Here is a 23,823-nt window from a genome sequence, read left to right as displayed (position 1 = left end):
TTCTGAGAATATTTAAAGTAGGCAAGAGACACCCAGATTTAGCAAATTAAAGGACAGGGTGCCCAGTTTAATCTAAAAGTCAATACACAAATACTTCCTTAGTGACGCATACCCAAATATTGGGGGTGGGAGGAAATACTTATGCAAAATATTCATTGTTTATCTGGCATTCAAATTTAAACTGAGCATCTGTGTTTTCCTGACCATTCCACTGTGAGGGTATTTCCAACCTTCCTTCTAATGACTGGATCTGGTACTCTGTTCTCCAGTGCCCTACCATGAACTCCTCTGGTTATCAAAGCACTGCTTGGGGCTGCTCTCCACCAACTCTGGAAGAAATATTGGCTTTGTCCCATTCTGTAGGTTGTCTATTTGCTCTAATGATAGTTTCATACAGAATGGGAGAAATATTTGCATGCTACACATCTGATAAAGGGCTGATAACAAGAATCTATATAGAACTTAAGAAAATTAACAAGAAAAAATCAAACAACCCCATTAAAAAGTAGGCAAAGGGACATGAACAGAAACTTTTCAAAAGAAGACAGAATAATGGTCAGCTCAACATCTCTAATCACCAGGGAAATGCAAATCAAAACCACAATGAGCTATATCACCTACCTCCAGTGAGAATGGCTTTTATCAAAAAGTCTCAAAACAATAAATGCTGGAGTGGATGCAGAGGGAGAGGAACACTCTTACACTGCTGGTGGAACTGCAAATTAGTAAAACCTCTGTGGAAAATAATTTGGAGATATCTCAAAGAACTAAAAATAGAAATACCATTTGATCCAGCAATCCCACTATTAGGCATCTACCCAAAGGAAAAAAAGACATTTTACATAAAGACATCTGCACTTGAATGTTTATGGCAGCACAATTCACAACTGCAAAGATGTGGACACAACCCAAGTGCCCAACAATACATGAGTGGATTAATAAAATGTGGTGTATGTATACCATGGAATACTACTCAACTACAAAAAACAATGGTGAACTAGCACCTCTTATATTATCCTTGTTAGAGCTTGACCCCATCCTTCCAAGTGAAGTATCACAAGAATGGAAAAACAAGCACCATATGTACTCAACATCAGACTGGAACTAACTGATCGACATTTAGGTGCTCACATAGAAGTAATATTCTTCAGGTGCTGGGAGGGGTAGGAATGGGTAAATTCACAACTAACGGGTGCAGAACACACTGTATGGGGGAAGGGTAGGCTTGTAGCTCTGGCTTAGGCGAGGCAATGACATTATATGTAACCAAAATGTTTGTATCCCCATCATATTCTGAAATTAAGAAAAAAATTAAAATTAAAAAAAAACAAAAGAAATGCTGGCTTTCAGTATGGCGAATATGGTTATGTCTTCAACACTTTCCTGGTTGTAATTCTGGTTGTAGCATTGTAGGAAATACATTGGTCAAAAAAAAAATCTAGGGGCTTATATCAATAAAAACACAGCAAATTCTTTCATTTATAAGTAAGCCAGGTTGGCTCAAACATTAGTGAACAGAGGAAATAGTGGAGAATCTATGAAAGGAGGACAAAGAGAACAGATTTTTAAATCCTAGAAGACTATAACAACTAAATTCAGGAGCCAGGACAACTGAGTGGAAGTTCTAGTGGCAGTAACATGTAGTCCTAATAAAAAGGGCAGACAGTCTGACTCAGTCTGGGGTTGAGCAAGCCTTGGCACATCCCTCACCCCTAATCTCTTCCCTGAATGTCACAGCCACGTGTCCACCTGCCTACTCAACAGTTCAGTAAAGGGCGGCCTTGCTGAAATAACAGGAAAATATCTAATCCTGTAATTTCTTAGTAACAGTTAAAGATCAATCCCATGAGTTCTTCCACTAACAGGCACCCATTGGGAGTTCTGTTTTGCACAACTTCTGAAAATGAGATACAGCCTCAACCATACTTGAGGGCAGAGTCACTTCTCCTGCGATAATCCCATAATCCCATCTCTAGGAAAGGCGGGGAAACCAACTCTTGGACTTTGACATCTGCGGCTGCTTTTGTTATCACTGACAACCATTGCTATATTTTTTCTCTTTGTCCCCCTTAAAATTAGCAAACTACTTGGCCTCGGTATCAGCCCCCCCTTCACTTTCTTTGGGATGCTACACCATCCCACTACTCTCCCCATCTCTTTCCTCTCTCACTCTCTTGTTCTCTCTCTCCTCTAAGAAGATAAACTTTTTTACATTTATATATCCTAATCTTTTCTTGAGAAATCTTTCTCCACCTGTGTAGTGAGCATTTACTAGGCTTTCCATCCTAACATTCATGTGGATGTTTCATCTGAAATGAGCATCCTTTCAGTCTCTGGAAAATTTAACTCCTTATTCCTATCTTCAAACCACACTTCCTACCTCCATTGCCTTAGTGTGGGCAGGTCCTCTCTCCCTGGGCTGACTGCAATATCTAACTAGTCTCCCTGCCCTGTCTCATCCAACTACAATGTGTTCCCTACATCTCTACCAAACATACCTTCTAAAAGGCAAATCTTTTAAGATCCTTCCCATCTTAAAATCCATCAGACCTCTTCATTACCATTTTTCATTGGGTTATTTGTTTTCTTGTTATTGAGTTGTTGAAGTTCCTTATATATTTTGGAAATTTACCCCTTATCAGAAATTCAGTTTGTAAATATCTTCTCCTAGCCCATAGGTTGCCTTTTCACTCTATTATTTCCTTTGCCACACAGAGCTTTTTAGTTTGATGTATTCCTGCTTCTCTATTTTTGCTTTTGTGGCCCTTGCTTTTGGGGTTATATTCATGAAATCATTGCCAGGACCAATGTCATGACTTTTCCTCTTTGTTTTTTTCTAGGAGTTTTATAGCTTTATGTTTTAATTTAAGTATTTAATTCATTTAAGTTTAGGTCTTTTTATCTATTTTGAGTTGATTTTTGTGTATGGTGTAAGATAAGGGTCCAATTTCATTCTTCTGCATGTGGATATCCAGTTACCAGAGAATAAAATCCAACTCCTTGGCAAATAATACCCCTTTACAGTGTAATTGTGGGGATGGGGATTGGTACAATAACCTTCTCAGAGCCTTGGGCCTCTTGAGGCCTCCTGCTAGGCATGCCCATGAGGAATACTATGGGACACAGGGCTTCCTTCAGGGTCCTGATGCTTAAAAATTGAAGCCCAGGCTCAACCATCTGTCTCATCACTGCCCTGTCCTCCCACCTTTCCTTGGCTCAAACCCTTGGTCACCTGTGTCCCTAAGCAATCTGTAAATGGCAGTGAAGGGAGTGGAGGTGATTCTGAGGCTGCCCCTGTGCAGCCAAATAGGGGGAAGGCTCACTCTTTATCCCTGCCTGGCTACCACATTCCTCCCCTTCCAAACTCTAATCCCTGGCAACACTAACTTTGTTTTGAACTCTATGACGACATGATTTCAAGAATGCCACATAAACAGATGACATAGTATGTAACCTGAGTTTGCCTTTTCACTCACCGCAATTCCCTGGAAGCCACATTCTTGTGTGTCTAGTTCTTGTTCTTGTGTGTTCAGTTGACTTTTGATGGTGTGTCTTGCCGCTTCCCGTTTCACATTTGTCAATAGCTGCAATTAGTACCTTACTGGTGATAATGGCTTTTTTCCAATCTTTTTCTATTTGTTCAATAAACACTGAGTTCCCTACTATGTGCCTAGAGAGCATTGAGGATAAGGAAATGAATCAGATGTCTCTCAGACTCTTGACAACATTAAAGTCTGATGGAAGAATCTCATGCCTACAGACTGGTTTACAGACAAAAGAGAAAAGGTACTTCCACATTTTGTGAGAAGGATCAGAATATGTGTGTGAGAGGGTCAGGACCTTCATCTGGGTGAGGGCTAGGGAAGGTAACCAGTGAATTGTCTTAAAGTATTGTTTATATAATTCTTTATGAAAACTTGAGAAAACCGTAATGCCTACATTAAAGTTGGAGCAGGGGGAGAACTGAACCAACACTGAGTAGACTGCACTGGAAATAAATCACAGGCCCCACTTTTCCAGAGCAGTGACAGCTCCTTCAGGCTCAAGATATCCTGCTCCTTGGCTGGGGGAGAACTGCCTTCCCTCTCTCTGTCCTGTGGGGATTAAGAATGCCTGGCCAGAGGCAGAGCTAAATTCCTTTCTGTTTGTGGTGACAGGAGGTGAGTATTCTAGTACTCTCTCCAGACCCAGGATGTTCTGAGCTAGGGATCTAGAGACTGGGTGGAGAGGGACAAGTAACTAGGAGAGAAAGATGAAAGGAACTGGTGCACTCACAGCAACACACTCACTCACAGAGACAGGACTGGGAGATCCCAGTTAGCCTATAGCAGGTGGAGGAGGCTTTGGGGACCCGGCCTTTTCCTCACAATGGGGTTGTGGCAATAAATTTTTCTCCATTCTAAGCAAGGAAAGAACATTTTGTCACCCTGGCTTATTCTGTCCCTTCTCATCCACTCCCTGCCACAGGTCACCAAGCATCTATAAAATAGAATTTGATTTTCAGCTGGAAGAACTGGTCCATTGCGTCTCCCACTCTACTCTCTGGCCTCTGGGTCCCTCTCCTCTTCCTTCCAGTAGGGGTTACTAACCTGGAATCATGAAGTGGTGACACAGAGACCATGCTGTTCTGGTCTGTTTACCTTAGTGGCGGTCCACCCTCCCACGCTGACGTGGAGAGAATCCTTTCACATGGTGTTTTGCTGATCATAATAACCAGGAATAGCAAGGCTTTCTGAGTGCCAAAGAGAAAAGAAATTTTACGTGAAAATAATGTATGTGGAAATGTTAAGATAATGTAAAGAGGAAGGACAATGGGATATTTACCGGGAAGCTAATGAAGGTTAAGTTCTGGGACCCTAACTTGCATGGGCCCCTTCTAAAACCCCAGAAAACTTAGCAATGTGTTTATGTGTTTATTACATGTTTTTGTAAAATGGCAAAAGGCAATGCGGTCCTGTCATTTACCCTGAAGAGATGCAGACCAGAAATATTAATATTTGGTATTTAGCACTAATGGACTACCAGTCACAATCTTAAATATTGTAAATGTTAAGAGGTGTGTTTTACAACTTCAGTCTGACACCTGTGTAAGTCTGAGCAAGTCACTTATTCTCTCACAGTTCAGTATGTTCATTTACAAATGAGGTTAATAATTACTAATATTTATTGAGTACTTTGTTTAATGTATGCTGTTCTGAGCCCTTTATGTGGATTCTTTCACTTGATTCACCAACTATCCTATGAAATAGGAACTTTCATTATCTCTAATACACTCAAAACGAAATGAGCTGAAGAGAGTTTAAGCAATTTTACTTGAAGTCACACAATTCGTTAGTGGTAGAACTGGCAATCAAATCCAGATGTAGGAGTCTGATTCCAGGGCTCAATCTCTGAACCAACCAGTAGAATTGATAGATGCTGTTTTCAACAAGGTTGTTAATTCAACTCAAACCAATTTAACATTAGTATCTCTTGAGTGTCAACTCTGAAATCAAGAAATGTATAATTCACAGGAAAGTGCTTTGGAGAAATATTAGTATTTTTAAAGTAAAAGTATAACCAAGTAAACACTAAAGTAAATCAGGTATTTCTAATTTATCAAATCCATAAGGGATGAAGAGAAAATTTTAATAGGTGACTTAAACATTCCTCTGTTTGTGTATATGTTATGTGTGTATGTGTGTATAAAATTAAAGCAATTACAGTTCCCCTACAACTGTGATTGGAGGTAGTTTTAGGAATTATTAGAGTTAAGACAACCTGGAAATCCAACTCTGACTTAAGTCATCATGATATGACTTTAAGACTTCTCGTGCCCAGAGTACAGTGTGCCTGCCTTTGTTCTTACCACCACATACTGAAATTGCTTCTTATTTACCAGCCTCCCAAGTCCACAAGGGCGGTCTGAGCTGAGTTGTGTTTTGTCTGTGTATGTCCTGCACCTAATATGGCACCGCCACCGCCACCTAGGTTTTCCTTAAGATATGCTATGGCTCTTTTTTTATTTGTGAGATAGGCAAATGCACTGTGCTGGAGATGGGCTCAAGGTTCACTATGTTCTTGCTGCCTTGGTCAAATCCCTTGCTAGGCTACTGAGAAACTGAAATCTCTGAATAAGAACTGAGGTGATAGTGATAAATGCACTTTTAATAACATATAGCATCTTCTGTTTCTGCTTCCAGTCAGAATAGGAGCCTCTCAGAATTGGAATGCCAGGAAGCAGCCTGATTCCTCGGGATGAATTCCACCATGGGCATCTATATTCCCTCACATCTGTCTTTCCTTTTAGGCTCAAATTGCCTCATACCTTGGCTATTTTGAGAATATTTTTTTCCTGGGTTTTTTTTTAGATAGGGTCTTGCTATATGGCCTCAAACTCCAGGGCTCAAGTGAGCCTCCTGCCTCGGTCTCCCAAGTAGCTGGCATTACAGGCTCAAGACCCCATTCCTGGCTCAAGAACCTACTGACTGGATATGTCTTCCCTTCTGTCCTTCCTCACTCATATTCGTCCCACATTTGCACCCCAGAATGGATTTTTTGAATTAATTTAATCATATCTTCTTCATTAAAAACCTTCCATGGCTCTCCACTGTTCACCAAATAAAACCTCACCCTTGGGTTTCTTAACTCTAACCAGATTCAATGTATATTTTCTTTCTGTCTCTGCCAACCCCAAACCACAATTAAACAAAAGTGTAAACAGCTCCACACAAATGCTATACTTTTCCTGCTCCTGCTTCTTTCCTGTCTGAAACTGACATTCTTGATTCTCTTTAAATATTCCATTATTTTCATATAAGCTTAATGTGGAATCCTACCTTCTACCTTCTCTATGACTCTCCTCCCTACCTTATCACTTTACCAGGTTGCCTTCTCAGTCTTATGTAGATATGTCATTACACTGGACTACAGCTATGCCTCAGCCCCTCCACTAAAGAGGGCCTTGGATGGCAGAAACACTTTCAGCTCTGCAGCACCCACACCCTAACCCCATGCAGTGCCCAACAGCTTTTTATGTAAAGTATGCATTCAAAAATGAAAATTATTTGTTGTAGCTAGACACACATTTTGTTCTTTCCAAATACTGATTGTAGTTAATAAATATCTTCATATATTTTTCTACAGAGACGAAGAGATAGAATAATATAATCATTTACAACAGTCCCCATCTTTGAATATTACTTTAAATATTTCATACATCATAAACAATGCTTAGTTGGCAAAGCTATTAATAATTTAAGGAGCCTACTTTTTAAAAGCCACATTGATCAAGGAGAGATTTTTTTATTACTTTAAAATCCAGTTAAATGTAATCAATTTTTTAAAAAAATTTAAAGTTTTAGAAGGATAATATAAAAATGAACTTTAGTAGAACCAGAGACAGTACAGAAAGGGGTGGACTTTATTTATCATTGTAGCGATTAAAACTATTTAAAAAGAGGAAGGAACAACTTCAAAAAAGGAAATAAAAACTCAGATAGAAAGCACTTATCAGGAAGGATTATAGAAATCCTAAATATCATTCCTAGACTATAGGCATCTAAAAAGAAAGAGAACAAATATTCAAAATACCAAATAATCTCAGCCCTTAATATTCAGATGGTCCAGAAGTAGACTATCCCTACACCCTACTAGGGTGATTTAGTATACACCCTAAATCACAGCTTAGGAGTAGTTTCCCAAATATTCATTTTATCATAATTTACATTCCAGAGAAACCCTCTGCATCTTTAGCTATGCTGCAGAGAACAGAAACAGACATGAGCATTCTCCCTTCATTTCCCCTCCACACATCCTTTGCTCTATAATCAGGAATAGTTTCAATGGAAGTACCCAGGCTTCTAGAAGAAGAGGGATCCAGTGAGCCACCAAAATGCAGAAAAATCAAGACAATGTGGTTCCAAAAAAGGACTTTGGTTTGATGTTGAATCTTCATTTGTCACCTTTCTGGAATTAGGAAAACAAGGCAGTATGTCTTCTTGGGACATTTCTCATTAGGGCAGCTCTTCCATCTCCACTGAGGACTCTGCCGCCCACACACAGATCGCAGGTCCTACCCTGGAAGCGCTCAGCCCTTCAGTCTAATCCATGATTCATTTAGAACAGAACAGTCCACATGGAACCCCTCAGCACCGACTGTAGTTGCACACTGCACACCATGCAATGTAAGTGTGGGTGCTACTCCTGGAGCAGGCTTCGAGAGATCAGCATCCTCATCACTTCATTGCTACCTGCAAGAGGGACAGAGAAGGAAGGATTTAACAGCAGCAAAATCTGAAAGTTCACTAAAGCTCTGACCAGGCTACTCCAGGTCTAGTTCAGGATAGTTGTGGATTTAAACTACAATCACTGCTTTTATCTCTGGGAGGTATGGGTTCATCATAGACTTCTCGCCAAAGTACAGAAAAATGCCAGGAAAAAAAAGTCCAAAAGGAGATATACCAAAATATTATTCTGGATGTACAAACATGAGTGATTTTTTTTCTTTTACTTTTCTTATTTTTTATAAGTTTTCAACAGTGAATACATATTTCTTTGGTAATCAGAAAACTGAATTATAAAAGAACAAAAACATATTCCCAGAAAAGAGGGTATCAATTGTTTGCTTCATTTTTAGCAGTGGCCTTTAATACAAAGAGAAATACAAACGCTCTTGAGGAAAGAGTAAGCATAATATCAAATAATGCCAAATTTAAAATTTTAGATTTATCCAATAGCAAAGTCCATCATAAAACAAAGTAATAAAGTAACCAGTACCCAAATTTTTCTACAAGTAGATGATGGTGTGACCTAAAATAAATGTATCTGGCTTTTCACATATATTACAGTAGGGTTAAAAGACAGAGTTAGAATGAAGGGCAAGTTTCCAATACTCATAAAAGCCAAGTGAGAAAGTAATAGCCAAGGGCAACAGAAGGAATGAGACCCTGGGGAATGGAATTTGAATACTGGCAACTGAGCTAATAAACATGGTTCCAGGAAGCAGAAAGCAGCAGACTAATCTTGAGCAGTCTATAATTCAAACATAATGCCAGAGGAGGGGTCTCAAAGTCTGGTTCCCAGACAAGAAGTGGCAGACTCATTGGAAAACTTGTTAGAAATGCAAATTCTCAGGCCCATACTAGAACCACGGGAGCAGAAGCTCCGGGGGGAGGGGGGGAGGATGGGGGTCCCCCAGGGGGCCAGCAATCTGTTTTAACAAGCTCTCTAGGTAAGTCTGGTGCATACTCGGGTTTGAGAAGGATACTTTGAAAGGGGTAGAGAGGCCCCATTATATAATGTACCCAATGAAGCAGCCCCACATTACTTCACTGAAAGTCAAGAAGCCTCTGCCCCAACTGCTTTTCCTACAGTGGAACCCCAACTATCTACACCAGCTGGAAAACGAGTCATGGAATTTCAAGACTTATGCACTGGTTGTAGAGAGTGGAGAAAGCCGCGTGCTGAGCCTGGCTCCAGTGGCTTACAAGTGTTCCCAGACAGAACGCCTGTGACTACCAAGAAGACACCCATATACTGATGATTTATTTTATTGAAAAATTTACTAGCAATATTGATACACATATCTTTTAGACTTTCTGGCTGATAATCAATTTGTAGAGCTGCTGGTGACCATACTGGCTCACATTTGCCCTGTAAATTACTGTATAGAAGTTCTGAGAGCCCTGAGGACAGGTACTTTATAATAGTAAAGAATAGTCACTGCCGTAGGCTTCAACACGCTTTATAACATCTCAGTTTGAGCCTTCTCGCAAATTGCAAATAAAAAGAGCAGAAGCAGAAATGGTTCCATGTACTACCCATGGTGACAAAGCAGTCTCCTGACTCCAGGCCGCTGCTCCTTCTAATGCACCAACAGGCTACTTTCAGAGCAGGGCTGGGGAAAGGCAGGCAGACAGGAAGGAAGGAAGGAGCCAAGACAGACAGGGCCTGATGGGACAAATAGGCGGGGGAAAGCACTGATCCTATATCCATTCTGAAAGGAAGAGAATATCTCTGGCAGTTTTTACCTTCTAGAATTTGGTGGACCCTGGAGTCCCGCACATACTGCTGAACAGCATAATCCTTCAGGTAGCCATAGCCTCCATGCATCTGTAAAGCCTGGTTGCAGATCTGCAGGGAGACAGGGATCAGATGCCACTGACTGTGGGAAGACTGTGGATCAGGTGGCTTCCCTCCCTACCCCAACCCCTAATTGAGCAGCCTGCTGTAGACTGACAGGAAACCAACTCACAGCCAAGCCCAAAGAGGAGTCCACATTCTATGTGGTCAGAGACAACAAAGGAAGTCCACTTAGTGAACCCCACTAGACAGGCAACTTAAAGACCTCTGTCTTTTCTCACTATCTGCCTGGCAGAAGTTGCCCACAACCATCCTGGCTAGATTTACATGGAGCTAAGGTGCCACCTAGTGGTCAAGCAGCTTCATTGTGGCTCTGCCCCCAACAACGTAAACATGGCAGAGTGCTAAATTTGAGCAAGAGGCATTGAGCCACTGTGAAACTTCCAAAAGTGGCGTTTCACCTAGAACACAACCAAACAACACTGACACCATGAAGTATGTAATGGCATGGAGCAGGCTAAAAAGCCTGCTATGAGAGCTCCTATGCAGGCCTCTCATGAGTTCCTTTACATCTTTAAGCCCCAGGGTGGCCCTACAGCATCCCAGGAGAGGTGGGTTTCAAAGCTGACTTATGCCTCTTAGCACCTCTGGGCCTAGCAGCTGTTCCCTGTCCATCTCAGGAGAGCCAGAGGGCTTATCACATACAGCAAAGCATTCATCTGTAGCAAAGAGCTTGGCCATGGAGCACAGGGCCATTGCATCTTCTCGTTCCTCCTGCAAGGCCACTGCTGCACTGCGGATCATCAGTCTCGAGGCCACCAGCCTTGTTGCCATATCAGCCAGTTTGAACTGCAGGTACTGCAGCAACAGGGGAGAAGAGAACCAGACAAGACAGAGGGGCTCAGATCAGCACCTGATCCGGGACCCTTAAAAAGACATCCCTAATGAAATGTCTTTTCTAAGTGAGCCAAAGCTTCAAAGTCTCTTGCCTCCTCCACAGGAACTTTACAGCTTTGTGAGTTCTAAGTCCATTTGCTTGCTCTGCACTCTAGTATCGTCACCCCTGAAAAAGATCACTGCTAGAAACAAAGCACAAGCTGCGGCTAAGATGGTGGTAGGACTCCACGAGGGATGTCACAGCTTCTGGTTCCTAAAGAACTCGGGCCCTAGAAGCAGGTCTCAGGGGCTGCAAAGAGTGGAAAGCCATGCAGAGACACCAGGGATGTTACCTGTTTACTGGCCAGAGGCTCCCCAAACTGCTTCCGGACATTGAGGTGGTCTCGGGTGAGGATGACTGAGGCATGAGCAGCCCCCAGAGAGCAGGAAGCTAGAGGGGAAGAGTGCCAACATTCCATCTGAGTCGGAAGGGCAGCGCGGCTTGCCCCAGCCTGCTACCTCCTCACCCCATCCGTTCATGTCCTCACCAATGTTGATCCTCCCTCCGTTCAGTCCTTTCATGGCAATGAGGAAGCCCTGCCCCTCGTTCCCAATTCTGTTGGCCACAGGGACAGCACAGTCTTCAAAGATCACAGCTCGAGTTGGCTGGGAGTTCCACCCCACCTGGCAAAAATCAGGGACTGTGTGGCTGCCCAACAATCCACCAGGCAGGGCGGCCTTCCCTGGAGACAGAAGTCTGTGAAGTATGGGTTCCAATACCCTGGGACTCAAACCCACAAGAACTTAAAACAAGGAAAAAGAAAAAGTTCAGATTTAAAGGCTTGTCAACACTCACAAGATGATTATTTAAGCTAAACATTTTTTAACTTACTAAGAAAATCTGACCAGACTAACCTACAAATACTTTCCCCAACTTTTAGGAATGTGGCAGAATCTGCCCTTATACTCTTTTATGAGAACAGAGACAATATCAGGTTTATTTGGAGAAGTTTAATTTACTTTCAAAGGCCTTAATAGCACACTTCTCTTTTAAAAGCGTAGTGCTCCTAAAAGATGTTGTAATTCGATTGGGGAGGGAGGAATAACATGCACTATGCTGGCAACTCCTGGTCTAGCACTTAGCTGCAGACAGAGTGATGTACTGGCACTAGCTCAGGAGAGCCAATTATGTAACCTGTTTTCCTAACTCAGCATTCTGTATATCACAAAATCAGCCACGGCAAGAGTACTGACACTACAGAAACTGGCAAACACTGTAAGTAAGTTTGTTTTTCCCAGAGAGCTGCCCTGTCAGGGTATCACTTGATACACCAGTTGTAAGCTCAGAGAAAATTCTGAAAACCTGAGATGTATTCCGTGTAACGCAACTAATTAGCTTTATTTTTCATCTTTGGACAAATCATCTGACTTCTTTGTGGCCTTCGTTTTCTTTATATAAAATAGGAGAATTAAACTAAAATCCAGCAGAGCGTCTTTTTTCAAACAAAATCTTATTCAGATACTTCACATGTAAATAGATTAAGGACCTCACTACTTGATCTCCTCTTCCAGGGAGTACAAGGCTTCAAGGAACTTTCAGGCCAAGTGAGGCAGATTTTGAAAACCGAAAACGATAAAAAATTTCCCAGTTCCCTTCTGGCTCTGAAAATATTACTGCCTTCACATCCTTTCCTTATATAAAAACATCCAGCAGCTCTGTTTTGTTGATGAGATGAACTTCATTCCTAAGCTTTTTATTTAAGCTCTTCTCCCTGACCCCAGGAGCTAGCACAATTGCACACATTGGTTATGTCCAAAATGTCTGTTATGTTACAAAAAAGAAGGGGCACAAAAACTCATAACTCCTTGGCAGTTGCAAAGGGTCAGGTAGGATTGTGCAGGAAAATACAGAAACTCTAAGAGCAGTGAAAAAGAAGTATATTTAGGGGTTATTTCATTATCTGACTTCTCCCCCCAAAGCCCAACTGCCATAGTACAAACTGGAGATAGATGACTGTTTTGAGATCTTGTCTAAAAAATCTGAGTGGGTTTCACCCCTAACACCAATTATAGTTACATAATCACAGGTCTATTATTCATGGCCTGGCCATGGGGTTTCTTTTTTTTCTTTTATCCTATGATAAGAGGAAGACATGAGGTTTCTTAATTTTAGGAACATCTTACTTTCCCAAGAACTTTTAGAAACACTGTCCTTCTTGGATTATTGAAAATACCCACAATCACCTCTAAGGAGTTTTACTTTATTTTTAGTCAAAGAAGAAAAGTAGACCACGTGTTTCTCATTCCTGAGAATTCTGGCCAATAGCAGATCTTTTATATGTATCTCCTCCTGGGGTAAAAAGTACAACAAACCGAAAAGCTGGATAAGAAATACAGGCCAAAAGAAGAGGCAGGAGAAGCGACAGCACTACATACCAGGTGGCCTGTGGGACTTACTGGCAAACTTTGCTACTCTCCCTAGAGGCCTAGTGTTTCTTTAACAATGTCCTATTCTATTTTATATGCTCCTGTCAAAAATCCTAATAGAAGTAACTGCTTCAAAGGTAGGTTAGCAGGTATGTGAACCTACTTTCCGAAATAGGGCAAGAGTTGGTCTGGCAGGTGGCAGAGTCTCATACCTCCAATTGCTTCCTGTCCAACAGCCACTCACCTTTTTCTCCTTCTTGCCGAAGCTGAGGCCAGGGGTTCCCTTCTCAACAACTATGCACGAGATGCCTTTGGGGCCTGGTCCTCCCGTTCGGCACATGACCACATAGATGTCTGACTCACCACCACCACTGATGAAGGCCTATGGGGTTGGAGAAGGGGCATGTAGGGATCGGGAACGCATAAGTTCTCAGAGCCTAGTGTCTGGGAAAACCACTGAGGTCCTCCCAACAATAGGACACTAAAGGAACAATGGCACAGAGAGGCTGAGGAGGGGTAAAAGGTAGCTGCAGCAACTAGGGAACCTGGGGCTTATTGATGAGAGTATAAAAAGGACAGACAAAAGTGAATGAAAGTATCTAGAATCAGATCTGAAGACACAGAAACAGTGAGAGTAAATAAAGGGAAATGGGTCAGAGGTTCTCTTCCTAACATGGAAAAATTCTATGGGAATAGTAACTCGTAAATGCAAAGGAACTAGCAATGTCAGAAGGAAGGTGGGCATGATCTCCAAGTTGCTCTGAGAGGGCAGCATGCTAGTACCTTGGAGCCATTGAGGATATAATGATCTCCTTGTCGTTTAGCCGAGGTCAAAAGAGATGCAGCATCACTCCCGCTTCCTGAAGCAGGTATCAAAGGGGAGCAGAGAGAGGGGTGAGAAAGTCAGTGAAGTCAAGGGAGCCCAGCGCAGTTTCATCTCCTGAAAAACCTTCCCTAAAGGCAAACAGCTCAGAGTGCTACTGTAAAATCCAGATGGCCAAAGGAATTCTCTGTACTTTGTAAAAACTGCTGCACCAATTGGATCACTGTCTGAGTACTGCAGCGAGCCTCTGCAAGGAGGTTCCGCTCTATAGCCTGCAGGCCCCTGATCTATGGGCCTCTCAGTTCTGTGACATCAGGTCATGGGACTCTACTACTCCACAACCAAAGTGCTGGCAAGTGGTTCTGTGTGTCAGGAGGCTAGAAGGAGTGCTTGGTGACTCCACTCGAGTCACACCTCTCCCTACTGTATGTCGCCTGCAGTACAGCAAACCCACCTGGTTCAGTGAGGCAGTAGGAAGCAAACTTCTCCATGGTACAGAGCGGTGGGCAAAATTTGTGCCTCTGTTCCTCATTTCCAAAGCTATCAATTATCCAGGCACACATGCTGATAGGTACACCAAGAAGACAAGACATTGACGGAAACAAAGCCAGAAAAGAAAAGGAAATTGGGGGGATGGGAGAGAGAACAAAGGGCAGGGCAGCAAAGCAGGGTAAAGGAGAAGAGAGTGGGAAGGGAAAATCACAATTGAGAAAAGTCAACTTCAAATGAAAGGACCAGATTAAAACATGTTTCTGGAATATGTATCACCTGGAGATACCCAGGACCAGTTTCTCACCTGGATGTTCATTCTACTTCTAGCTAGGTTACATGGGCCCCTAAAAATCAGAGTTATATATACTTTTTATTACTTTCTCAAATCATTGGTGGTTCTATCTTTAGATGGAAGAAAAGGGTACCAGGGTACCACTGACTACTCACTCTACTGGAGAAATCTGCTGATACCAGCTCAATCTAGGACTGGGGAGAAGGCTGGCTGACCTAAGTCCCTAAGGAATGCACAAGACAACACAATCAAGTCCAATAGGCAGCAGCAGACCTGGTATGTACTCTTGAGTCTAGTTTCTCAAGAGCAATCAGCTTGAAAAGATCAATCTCTTTCCTATCTATGAATCTGAAATTTCCCAATCAATCCATGTGAGCACTTTATTGTGCTTTCCAAGCCTGGGCACTCACTTGTGTATGCTTATATAGGCTGTGGTGCTGGTGCAGCCTGTAGCCAAGGCTTCAAAGATGACAGAGGTATCGAGCCGTGACAGTCCAGATCCGCCCACATCTGTTCGCACGTATACCCCCCCAAAGCCTAGCAGGGCTGCCTTCCGCATCACATCCACTGGGAACAGCTCCTACATACAAAACAGAGCAGCAGCAGCATCAGTAACTGATCCAGAGATGAACTTTCCTTTAGATCGTTCAGTGAGGGAAGTAGGATGTTTGCATTTGGGAGAGTGCAGGGATTCTCTTAACTTAATATGCCTACTTGTCTCACAGTGGTGTAAATTAAGATGTGCTCTGTGAAAATTGTTTTTCTGGCATTAAAAAGTTTATTATCTATAGAACTACCTTGGTTTTATGTCCAAATCTTTGTTCAATTTTTTTAAAAAAAGACATCTACAAGATGATCAGGATGCTTTCTATGAAACAAGTCATCCATTATCAGTTCTCTCACTTGTAGGAAAAGCTACTAAGTGACACTGATCAATTAGGACTATAAAGAGATGAAAATAAGGGTCACTGCACAAGGCATTTGTTGGTCTATCTATCTACAAGGATAATGCCTACCTTCTGGTCCCACTCTGCCATATTTGGAGCCATCTCCCGAGCAGCAAAGTCAAAGGCCACTTTCTGAAATTCTTTCTGCTCTTCATTAAGTCCCATGGAAGCTGTGGGCAGGATTGAATATGTTCAATTCTAGGAGAGCAGTGAGGGAAGAGTACTGCAAAGAAGCACCATGAGGCTGAGATGGTGGACCTATTATAGCATTTCCCATACACAGCACAGCCTTTAACAGCAAGAGAATGGCATCTTCAATCTTTAATCTGTTTCTGAGATGGAGAAGGGTTCTAACACATACCCAGATCAACCTGGTACAGTATATGGGACTTTCCAGACATCTCCTACCCTAGACACTTACTAAAATACAGTTGCAGCCCTGGAGGTAGAGGCGACAGTGCTAAAACTCTGGTCACAATGCTAAAGAGCACTAAAGGAAAACTATGGAGCCACACTTGACAATAATTACTTCAGTGCCTTCTAGTGATGCAAAGTCCTTCCAACAGAACACAAGTGCAGGTGGCAGAGCTGGTTCCTCTGGAGCAAACCTGAGCATTAGTAATGTCCAACAGTGTGAGCCAACACTTCTGTCTGTGATCAGTACTCTCATTAAATGGGAAATTCAGAAATGAATAGTCAGGATTAAAAATTAGGCGACCTTGAGAAGCTCAGCAGAAACCTCTGTTGGGTATTACTCTCAGGGATAATGTTAGGGATAAAAAATTAACGTTTTTCTAGCCATCAGATCATTTATTCACACACTCTTGCTGCTGTAGATCATAGCTCAAAGATCATTCACAAAAGAATATTTATTGAGTCTTTACTATGTAGCAATGCTGGGGTTACAAAGATGTATATGGTCCATTCACACCAAGGACAATATAAACATATAATGCAAACAGAAGCACTACAGAATTCCAATCCTAGTAAAAGCTCCATACATGTTAAGAGTTCTTCTGTAAATGGATACTTCCTAAAACAAGTAGTTCAAGGAACTAAAGGTTTAAGAAATAAATTTGAATTGCATTCTAAATAAATAACAGGGAATATATAAATGACATGCATAAGTAAATACAACATAATTACTTTTAGACAGATAACAAATACAGTCAATTCCAGAAAAGGGAATGGTTAACAAAAGGAGAGTATTGCTTGGAGAAAAAAGTGGAAGAGGTAAGTTAAAAAGTAAACTATACAAAAAAAAAAGGCAAATTAAATACAGGAAAGTATGGTGACTAAGTAAAAATACCTAAGTTCCCAAAAGAAATACACTATACAAACAAACACCAGGCCACATGAACTTTTGTCAGAGTTACTGACAGAGTTCAAGATAGGCAACACACTATAAAAGGTAAAGCTAAATAGAAAAGCAGCCCAAATGAAATAAGGAAAACCTTTATTGTACAGCAACTCAAGTGGAAGATGAAAAGAAAAAAATGAAGAACAAAAAAACCTCTAAATAATTCCTTATCTGCTTTGGTATCAACCAATGTGACCTTGTTTACCAAATTCTAAATGCTAGAACAAGGCAGCACCTCTTGAAGGAGTTTTAGGACGTTGAGCAGAAAATAGTATTCTATACCTCAGTGTACTTTATAGATCTAGTGTCAATCTAAGGGATTTATTCTGCTATAAAGAAAACTGTTATTTATTTAAAATAAATTAAAAAGTGGTTAGGTGCTTGACAGACAAGTCACAAACTGGCTGCAATCACTTAGTCCCGCGAGGTCCCCGACAACCCCTACTACATTCAAATTGTTTGCCTCTTGGCTAAAAGCATGCAGGTTTGCAATCTGCAGTAGTTTCCACTTCCTGCACGAGTTTCGACAGTGTTTTGCAGCTATACGTGTTGAGTTATAAAATCTATATACGCGAGCAAATCTGGTATTACCTTGGAGCTTTTGTTCGTCTATCACCACCAGCACCCAGTTTTTTACATTCCCACTACCTTTATGACCTATTGATATGATTTTAAAAACCAATCAACCAACAAAAAGTCATAAGTTTCTGCACTTCTCTAAGCATCCGAGGGTGACAGGACAGAGGGGAAGCGCAGAGGGGGGAGAACAGAGCGGGGAGACCGCGGCCCCTGGCGGATGCCCCGCACTCCCAGGGCTGGCCTTACGATCGATGCAGGAGGTCAAGCTCCGGTGGACAGGAGCCTGGATCCCGCCGCGCAGGCAGCCCAGGTGCGCCCCGAGTCGCCGGCAGCCGCTCGCCAGCATCGCAGCGCTTCTGCACCAGCCAAGCTCTGGGCCCCTGCGCCCACTGCTGCACTCGTGTTGGCCCGGACTGTGGCCCCCGCCGCACCCTGGGGATTGTAGTCTACACACAGGCCTCTCTGCCCGGCTCCTAGGCAGGCGCCAAGGCGCCGGGACTACAACTCCCAGAGAACCCCGGGACCGGCGCGCCAGAGGCACGTCTTCAACCCAGCGCCGCACGTCTTCAACCCAGCACCGCACGCCTCTGTCGCTTCGAAGGGGCAGAGTGGTGCGGCCTTCGTAGCGTGCGGATGAGAGGAGGCTCCAAAACAAACCAAGCAGTTTAGGGGAAGTTTGTGCGAGATGGAAATGGCGTAGATTATGGAGGGGAAGATTTGTGAGGCTTAAGCACAGTCGTCTCTGTTCTTTGCAAAAGTCTGAGGCTTTCTAGGATTCTTCTCATTGCCTCCATCTTGCTCTGCGTAGGTTTCTTGGTGGTAGCAGCTTTGATTCTCGTATCTGTCGGTTGATTCCAGAATCCTCTGCACTTCAGCCCCTTGCTGGAATACCATGCCCAGACCCCAGAAGAGGCTGGCCGGGACTGCTGGCCCAGGTGAGCTGCACCTAGGCTGCAGAAAGGCAGCCCCATAAGAACTAGGGCCTGTTTAATACTGTTAATTTTCTACTCTGTGCTTGTGGGAAGAATCCTTTGTGATTTATTTTACTCCATCATCCCTTATCGCCCTCTGTATCTTTACTTTTACCACCAAGCTTTTATCCAGAGGCTCTTCTGCTTGTTTGTTCATTCAAGTAACCGCTATTTGTTAAGCACAAAGAATATTTGCAGTACAGGGTGGCATGTACTAAGGTAAGATTTCCCAGTTCTCAGGGTAAATGCAAACAGATTTAAGTGACACCGTCCAGGAAGCTGGATTGTTACGGGTGTGAGAGGAGGGAGTAATCACAGGGAAGGCCTTGAGAAGGACGTGGAATTTGAGTCTAGCCTTGAAAAATGGGAAGGCTTTCCACAGGCAAAGCTTTAGTACTGAGAAAAAGTGATGTCATTTTTATATTCACAAGGATGAATGGCATTCTTAAATGCAGAGCAAGAACAAAGCAATGGAAGATAGAGAAAGCTCTTTGGGGAATGGCAAGAGTTCCAGATTGTAGTTATTTAACAACACATGGTGTTGCAGTGTGCATGTTAACTCTTAGGGAACCATTAGGAAATTCAGCTAGCAAGGTATGGTGGGATCAGAGCATTAGATATCCATAAATAATATTTAAAGACAGTTGATGCTGGCACTTACTATAATGCCAAGCATTGTTTAAGATCTTTGTATTATTTCATTTAATCTTCAAAACAGCTCCAAGTAGGTGCTCAGTTTCCGCACTGGAGAAAACAGCCTGAGCAAAGGCATAGAGAATGAGGGAAGGAAAGTATTTACTGCCTACTGCCAGGCCCTTTAATCCTAAACAACCATGTAAATTGCTCTTATCCCAGTGAAGAAACAATCCAGAAGACCTCCTGTAAGGTAGGCATTCTTGTCTAATTTTTATAAATAAGAAACTGAAATTTCTTTAAGATAACATTAAGGTGCTACATACAGCTAGTAATTGATGGATCCAGGATTTGAGTCCGAGTCTGACTCTAAAGCATAAGCTTTTTCCACAGTGGAACATTACTTCTCGGCACGCATGATAAATCTTTTCTTTTTGCTTCTCTCATTTCAGACAAGAAGGGGCTACCGGGAAAACGTGCCAAAACTGAGGATGCAGGTGAAATATCAGCTAAAGTGGAGAACTCCAGCCTTCAGAAGATTTCAGCCTCTAAAGACTCTGTGAAGAAGCTAAGCAGCTACTGGCTGATGAAGTCAGAGCCAGAGAGCCGATTAGAGAAAGGTGTAGATGTGAAGGTGAGACCATGTACCTGTCTCCAGTCCCTTCGTACTGTTTTTTTTAAATAAGTGCATATGGAACACCATAGGGTTCCAACACCAGCTTCTCATCTTTGAAGGGTAGGAAAAGGGTAAAAGTTAATAAAATCAGCAGGATGTATTACAATCAACTATCTGTTTTTGTGAATCCTCTATCTAGAGCAGGCGTCCTCAAACTGCGGCCCGCAGGTCACATGCAGCCACCGAGGACATTTATCTGGCCCACCGGGTGTTTTTGCCGCTGCTACCTGTCCTACTTATTAGCAGCCATCCCGGGCCCACAGTGCACATGTGGGGAATGTGCGCCGCACTCTCTAACGGCCCTCCAACGGTCTGAGGGACAGTGAACTGGTCCCCTGTAGAGCAAGGGTCAGCAAACTTATTCTTCAAAGGGCCAGGCAGTAAATATTATATGCTGGTGGGTCTTATGGTCTCTGTTGCAACTCTGCTCTTGTAGCAAGAAAGTGGCCATAGGCAGTGTGTTAACAAATAGGTATGGTTGTGTTTAAGTAAAACTTCATTTATGAGATCAGGCATGGAGGTAAATTTGGCCTGATAATTTGCCAACCCCAATCTTAGGTTGCCTTTCTCTTAACACTTTCCATGCTTCTAGGTGTCTTCCTGCCAATGATTGGTATACATTAAGGGAATGAATATAAACCAATTTTAGTATAACCTGGGGAAAATGTAAGTAGAAATATTACAGAATATACTTTAACAAGTGAAAAGCATGTAATCAGAAGATTACTTTATCAATCTGGATTATCCATTCAACTAATCCTCTTAATTGGCAAGGATAATAAGATAACAAGGCTTACTTGTATTCATCCAACAGAAATGGCTCAGTGGAGCTGCTTCCCAGTGAACTACACATACTTCCACTGCAGCCAGTAGCACCTCTCAATGTAGGGGAGGGACCTGTCTGCTTCCATATATGCTTACCAACTGGCTAAGGATTCTTTAATGAATGACTTTATTTCTTCTTGCCTAGTTTGGCATTGAGGATCTCAAAGCACAGCCTAAGCAGACAACATGCTGGGATGGTGTTCGCAACTACCAGGTAAGAGGATTAGGAACAGGACCCCTGAGACCCAAGGGATATGCCTGCCTCCTACTTATGACTTACTTAATAGCAGCACCTCTTGGCCAAGATTGCCTGTTCCCAGAACGTAAACCTGAAAATATATTTTAAAAAAAACATCTAATTATTCTGACTACATACATGAAATTTGCAGTTGGGCTGTGTTCTGGCCAGTGTCCTGGTATAAATATGGGTATCTTGGAAAAGAGAACAACTTTCTTATGAATTAAAGAGAAGCTGCACATAAGAAAAACCCATCTTAACAAAGCAGACTTGATTTCTGCTAAAAGGCTAGTCCTTTCCAGGTGGTGAGGAGGATCATTCTTATTTCTTTTCCTCTGGGATAGGCTCGGAACTTCCTTAGGGCCATGAAGCTGGAAGAAGCAGCTTTCTTCTACCATAGCAACTGCAAAGAGCCAGGTATCGCAGGACTTATGAAGGTAGGTTAGACAGGTTTTGATCTGAATTCCTTTCCATCTAGAGACTGACTCATGCAGATATAAAGTGATACAGCTTAAGTGGGTAACAAAAAAGAAGTACCCCCGCTCCCTATACCCCATTGTAGGAACAGGGAAAAACTGCCCTGGTCCTTTCTTGTACAACAAGGACTTAAACAAAACAGGCCTTCATTTCAGGTCCAGCTAGCAAAGACTTATCTCCATGTCCGAGCCTTGGTCTCATTCAAAAACAGGCCTGATGGTAGTTCTTCCAACCTAAGAATTTTCAGGATAAAATTATACAGGTAGAAAAAAACCAATGGTACCAGTAATAACCTTTACCATTTGATTTTAGAATGTGCTTCTAAGACTTGTAAAAACAGGGTTGATTTCCTAATTGTGCTTCCCTTAAACTGTGTATTATTTCCATATATCTATGTATCTGAGCCCTCATTGGCTCTACAGCAAAGCAGATGGGTAAGAACATGCAGGGTAAGAAATGAAAGTTAGAGGTTGATTAAAGATTGGCTGTGGAGCTGACTGTGTAGGCACATGATTGGAGACTTTGGTTTTGGTTTCAGATTGTGAAGGAGGCTTACCCAGACCACACACAGTTTGAGAAAAACAATCCCCATTATGATCCATCCAGCAAAGAGGATGACCCCAAATGGTCCATGGTAAGACTATTCTTTCTGTTTCATGAGAGGGGAAGGATGGACAAAGGGAGGTAGAGGATCTGGGGTGATTTAAGGTCAAGATATACCACCTAGCTCTTAACTCAGATGAGGTTACGCTAACTTTGGAGATAAGAACAGAACATTGGCAACTCTGCACAGGAACCTCCTGCAAGCAGTTAAAAACCCAGTGGGCAGAGTCTGGTTGGACATGTCTTTCTGTCATGTACACTGTTGTCATATAGGTGGATGTACAGTTTGTTCGGATGATGAAGCGTTTCATCCCCTTGGCTGAGCTCAAAACCTATCATCAAGCTCACAAAGCTACTGGTGGCCCCTTAAAAAATATGACTCTTTTCACTCGCCAGAGACTCTCAATTCAGCCACTGACCCAAGGTAAGAGTGGGTCTTTTACCTCATCACCCACACACCAGAATGACCCCATGAATTCCCATTTACTAGCTGAATAAATATGAGTATGGTATTTTAACCTGAGTCAGTGTCTTCACCTGTAACATCCATAAGGGGTGGGGGGTGGGGGGATATTCACAAGTATCCATTACTGTGTACCCAGTACTCGACAGTGCCTGGCACTTGGTAAGAAACTCCATAGGTTTTTTGAAGGATTGACTGCCTGCCTCAGTATCATGTAAAGTACCTGTGCCTGGCATAACTTCCCTGTTCAAGAGGAGACATAAGACCTAATTCTCCCTTCCCTTCCTTTTCCCCCTTTTTGGTAGAAGAGTTTGACTTTATTTTGAGCCTGGAGGAAAAGGAACCAAGTTAACTGAGACACTGTTGCTGGAATGGGCAAGACATTACTCCAAAGTCGTCAAGCTTTAAGACAAAAGAAGGTGTGAGGCGGCTTGCTTGTTATGTTTACCTGGCCTTGTGTACATAGGTGGGTTTGTGTACTTTTTTCAATAAAACATTAACATCAAAGTTGAAAGCTTTTCTTCTAGAACCACATTGGGTGCAATGGATTATTCCACCACAGATGTCTTCCCTCAGGCTGGCCCCTTCTGCTGCAGCACAAGATGCAGGGTATCTTTCCTGTTTCATATGTAGCAGGATGTAGGGCTAAGACTGGGTCTGGTGACACTGAGTCTTTCTACACCAGCCTTCCTCACCTACCCTTGAAGTCATCTGGGTCTCAACGGAGGTTTAAACCATCCTATGAGCAGTTTCAGGACAAGTTGACAGGGGTAAAACCTGAATTCACTTCTCAGCCATGTACGTGACTAAAACAGGTGGTTAATAAAGTGCTCACCATTGTTCACCAGGGATCGAACACATAGAGTAAAGGTGCTGTCTTGGGAGTCAAGGTGGATGTCTCTCTTTCTCTGATGTCAGAGGTGGGGTGGTGTAGACGGAGGAGAGCACAGAACCTGGTGGACCAGGGGCACAATGCCCCCACAGCCACAGGGGCTTCCTTTAATCAGAGACCAATAAAACAAGTGTTCTTTGAAAATACAGCCATTGAAAAGACGACACGTTAAGAAACATGTAAACAC

At 42.5% G+C, this 23,823-nt stretch overlaps 2 protein-coding genes across 6 annotated transcripts; one reads left to right on the top strand and one right to left on the bottom strand.

Moving 5' to 3' along the window:
* Positions 1-7,379: 7,379 nt before the first annotated feature.
* Positions 7,380-18,408, bottom strand: ACAD8 (acyl-CoA dehydrogenase family member 8). 4 transcript variants are annotated; one of them, XM_012739606.3, is made up of 11 exons: positions 18,105-18,408; positions 15,989-16,089; positions 15,383-15,552; positions 14,643-14,752; positions 14,149-14,225; positions 13,610-13,747; positions 11,487-11,622; positions 11,292-11,389; positions 10,708-10,920; positions 10,011-10,113; positions 7,380-8,231 (listed from the first exon to the last, which is right to left on the bottom strand). In XM_012739606.3, exons 1-11 carry the CDS (start codon positions 18,202-18,204, stop codon positions 8,179-8,181), a joined length of 1,299 nt encoding a protein of 432 aa, XP_012595060.2. In that variant the 5' UTR covers positions 18,205-18,408; the 3' UTR covers positions 7,380-8,178. The 4 variants fall into 4 exon arrangements, with proteins under 4 accessions (XP_012595060.2, XP_012595061.2, XP_012595062.2 ...); XM_012739607.3 differs by having other exon boundaries at positions 10,768-10,920; XM_012739608.3 differs by lacking the exon at positions 10,708-10,920.
* Positions 18,409-18,425: 17 nt separating this feature from the next.
* On the top strand, positions 18,426-23,251 carry THYN1 (thymocyte nuclear protein 1). Of its 2 annotated transcripts, XM_012739611.2 has the most exons (7): positions 18,428-18,793; positions 19,915-20,096; positions 21,109-21,177; positions 21,546-21,638; positions 22,217-22,312; positions 22,555-22,705; positions 23,050-23,251. In XM_012739611.2, exons 1-7 carry the CDS (start codon positions 18,751-18,753, stop codon positions 23,094-23,096), a joined length of 681 nt encoding a protein of 226 aa, XP_012595065.1. In that variant the 5' UTR covers positions 18,428-18,750; the 3' UTR covers positions 23,097-23,251. The 2 variants fall into 2 exon arrangements, with proteins under 2 accessions (XP_075858779.1, XP_012595065.1); XM_076002664.1 differs by lacking the exon at positions 21,546-21,638 and having other exon boundaries at positions 18,426-18,793.
* Positions 23,252-23,823: the final 572 nt, after the last annotated feature.

The sequence above is a fragment of the Microcebus murinus genome, chromosome 4 (assembly GCF_040939455.1).
Source record: "Microcebus murinus isolate Inina chromosome 4, M.murinus_Inina_mat1.0, whole genome shotgun sequence".
Lineage (NCBI taxonomy): Eukaryota > Metazoa > Chordata > Mammalia > Primates > Cheirogaleidae > Microcebus > Microcebus murinus.
The sequence above is the reverse complement of the archived record's forward strand: the minus strand, read 5'-3'. Positions and strand labels throughout refer to the sequence as shown.

Excerpts from the sequence above, each read along its gene's own strand:
- THYN1 (XM_012739611.2), top strand. The coding sequence starts at position 18,751 with ATGCCCAGACCCCAGAAGAGGCTGGCCGGGACTGCTGGCCCAG. Across the intron at positions 21,178-21,545 it reads ATGGTGTTCGCAACTACCAG|GCTCGGAACTTCCTTAGGGC; the intron begins GTAAGAGGATTA and ends CCTCTGGGATAG. Across the intron at positions 22,706-23,049 it reads AATTCAGCCACTGACCCAAG|AAGAGTTTGACTTTATTTTG; the intron begins GTAAGAGTGGGT and ends CCTTTTTGGTAG.
- ACAD8 (XM_012739606.3), bottom strand. The coding sequence starts at position 18,204 with ATGCTGGCGAGCGGCTGCCGGCGACTCGGGGCGCACCTGGGCTGCCTG. Across the intron at positions 15,553-15,988 it reads TGGCAGAGTGGGACCAGAAG|GAGCTGTTCCCAGTGGATGT; the intron begins GTAGGCATTATC and ends TTTTGTATGTAG. Across the intron at positions 8,232-10,010 it reads GGTCCACCAAATTCTAGAAG|GTAGCAATGAAGTGATGAGG; the intron begins GTAAAAACTGCC and ends TCCCTCTTGCAG.